This window comes from Orycteropus afer, unplaced genomic scaffold (genome assembly GCF_000298275.1).
Source record: "Orycteropus afer afer isolate SDZICR_OR568_19922 unplaced genomic scaffold, OryAfe1.0 scaffold00064, whole genome shotgun sequence".
NCBI classification, from domain to species: domain Eukaryota; kingdom Metazoa; phylum Chordata; class Mammalia; order Tubulidentata; family Orycteropodidae; genus Orycteropus; species Orycteropus afer.
The window spans coordinates 10,177,346-10,178,957 of NW_006921651.1; the positions used below are offsets into that span (position 1 = coordinate 10,177,346).

General features: G+C 37.4%; 1 protein-coding gene across 1 annotated transcript in view; it reads left to right on the forward strand.

The window, feature by feature from the left end:
* Positions 1 to 364: 364 nt before the first annotated feature.
* ARHGAP19 (Rho GTPase activating protein 19) overlaps positions 365 to 1,612 on the forward strand; it is a 29,739-nt gene continuing 28,491 nt past the window's right edge. Inside the window, exon 1 of the mRNA XM_042780821.1 lies at positions 365 to 393. Within this exon, the coding sequence (XP_042636755.1) occupies positions 365 to 393 (29 nt within the window). The remainder of the gene's footprint in view (positions 394 to 1,612) is intronic.

A 1,612-nucleotide genomic window follows, 5' to 3' on the forward strand; every position in this document is an offset into this window, starting at 1 on the left:
GGAATTTATTTTCTGTGTTTGATGTGAAGTAGGAATCGCCCCTCCCCTGCATATTTTAAAGCTTCTTGTCCTTATGCTCTTACATTATGTAATTGTTTCATCTCATCCAGCTTTCAGTGGGGATGGGAATCTGCCACACATGTTGGCAAATACAATTAATTGGTCCAGTTTTTAATTTGTTTTTTTCCTGCTTGTAGATGACTGCTGAGAGTCCTAATCACTGCTGTCTGTCAGGCCCACAATGTGCCCTTGTGTCCTCCACCATGTCTGGAATTTGTGTAGGTTGTGCTGGGGCAGGGAAAGTAGGGTTTCTTTGTCACAACAAACAAGGAGAAGGCTTTCTTCCCTGTCTCTTCGATGACCAATGCCTCATCAGAAGCTTTCAGCTCTTATGTAAGAAATAATTTTTTCTTTAACTTAAGCAAACTTAGTTTGTTTTAAAATAAGATATTGTAGGGTAGAAAGTTGTTTTTGCTTAAATACAGTATTTTTTCTCTATTCCTAATCAGAGATTAGTAATAACAAGAACGAAATTTTCAGGGTCTAAAACGTGTTTCTTGATATTGTAGCGTTGTGTACTCTTTGGAAAGGGCTTCATGGGTTTCATGATACGGAGATAACTAAAATTATCTCACTGTATCTGTCTGTCTTTGCCATCTCTCGTCATCTATAACACTTTGTTTTTAAGCTCTTTCCCTGCCTTAGACAATATCTTACTAAATGCTGTCCACTCAGGAAAAATGAGGAAGAGGTTAAAAAGAGCTAGCTGAAAATTAAAAGTGGGGCAAAGCTAAAGAGGGAATGAACATGGAAAGGGAGGAGAGGAAAAAGCAGAGGGGAAAGGAAGCCATGACTGCGGAAGTGTTTTTTGTGTTAGGTCTCCCAAGGTATCTTTCTCTTCTATTCCTTGTAAATGGCTAGGGGCATCCTTGACTGTCTGTGCCCTGCCAGTTTAGGAGGGAGCAGGTTGGGGGTGATGGCCAGATAGGAAGGGTTCTGTTGAGAAACAAGGCTTTGTGCTTCTAGCTCCTTTCCCACCTGTGTGTTTCCAGCTTAGTGTAGAAGAGTCAACTGTGATGTGATATAAGTTTTAGAATCTCAACTAAGTCTTTTTCTGCATATTAATAAATTAAAGGTGTGTAAGTGTTATGTGTGTGTTTCTACTTCAGAAATATAATGGATACTGTTCGTGTACATTTATAATTTAGAATTAATTTGATCTGAAATAAAATCTGCTGTTCAGAATTAATGATGTGAATTCCATAAAATGGTATAGACTAGATAAATTCTAAGACATTTTGGTATTAACACATTCATGATTTTCTGGCTCTGTCTTTAGAGTAGTACTTTCTCATTGGTGGTGATTATAAATAACAGTTCTGTATTGACTCTTTTTCCTGACTGAAATAAGCTGACATTAAAAAAAAGAAGTGACTGTTACCAATTTTTTAGGATGAAGTCACTTCTAGTTCTAATTGGTTTTTATTACAATCATTGGCAAAGAATCTTTCAAGTTTATAAGGAAAAATAATTTATCCTAGCACGTAGGGGCTCTAGTGGCTCAGTGATTGAGGCATTTGGCTGCTAACAAAAAGGTCGAAGGTTCAAACCC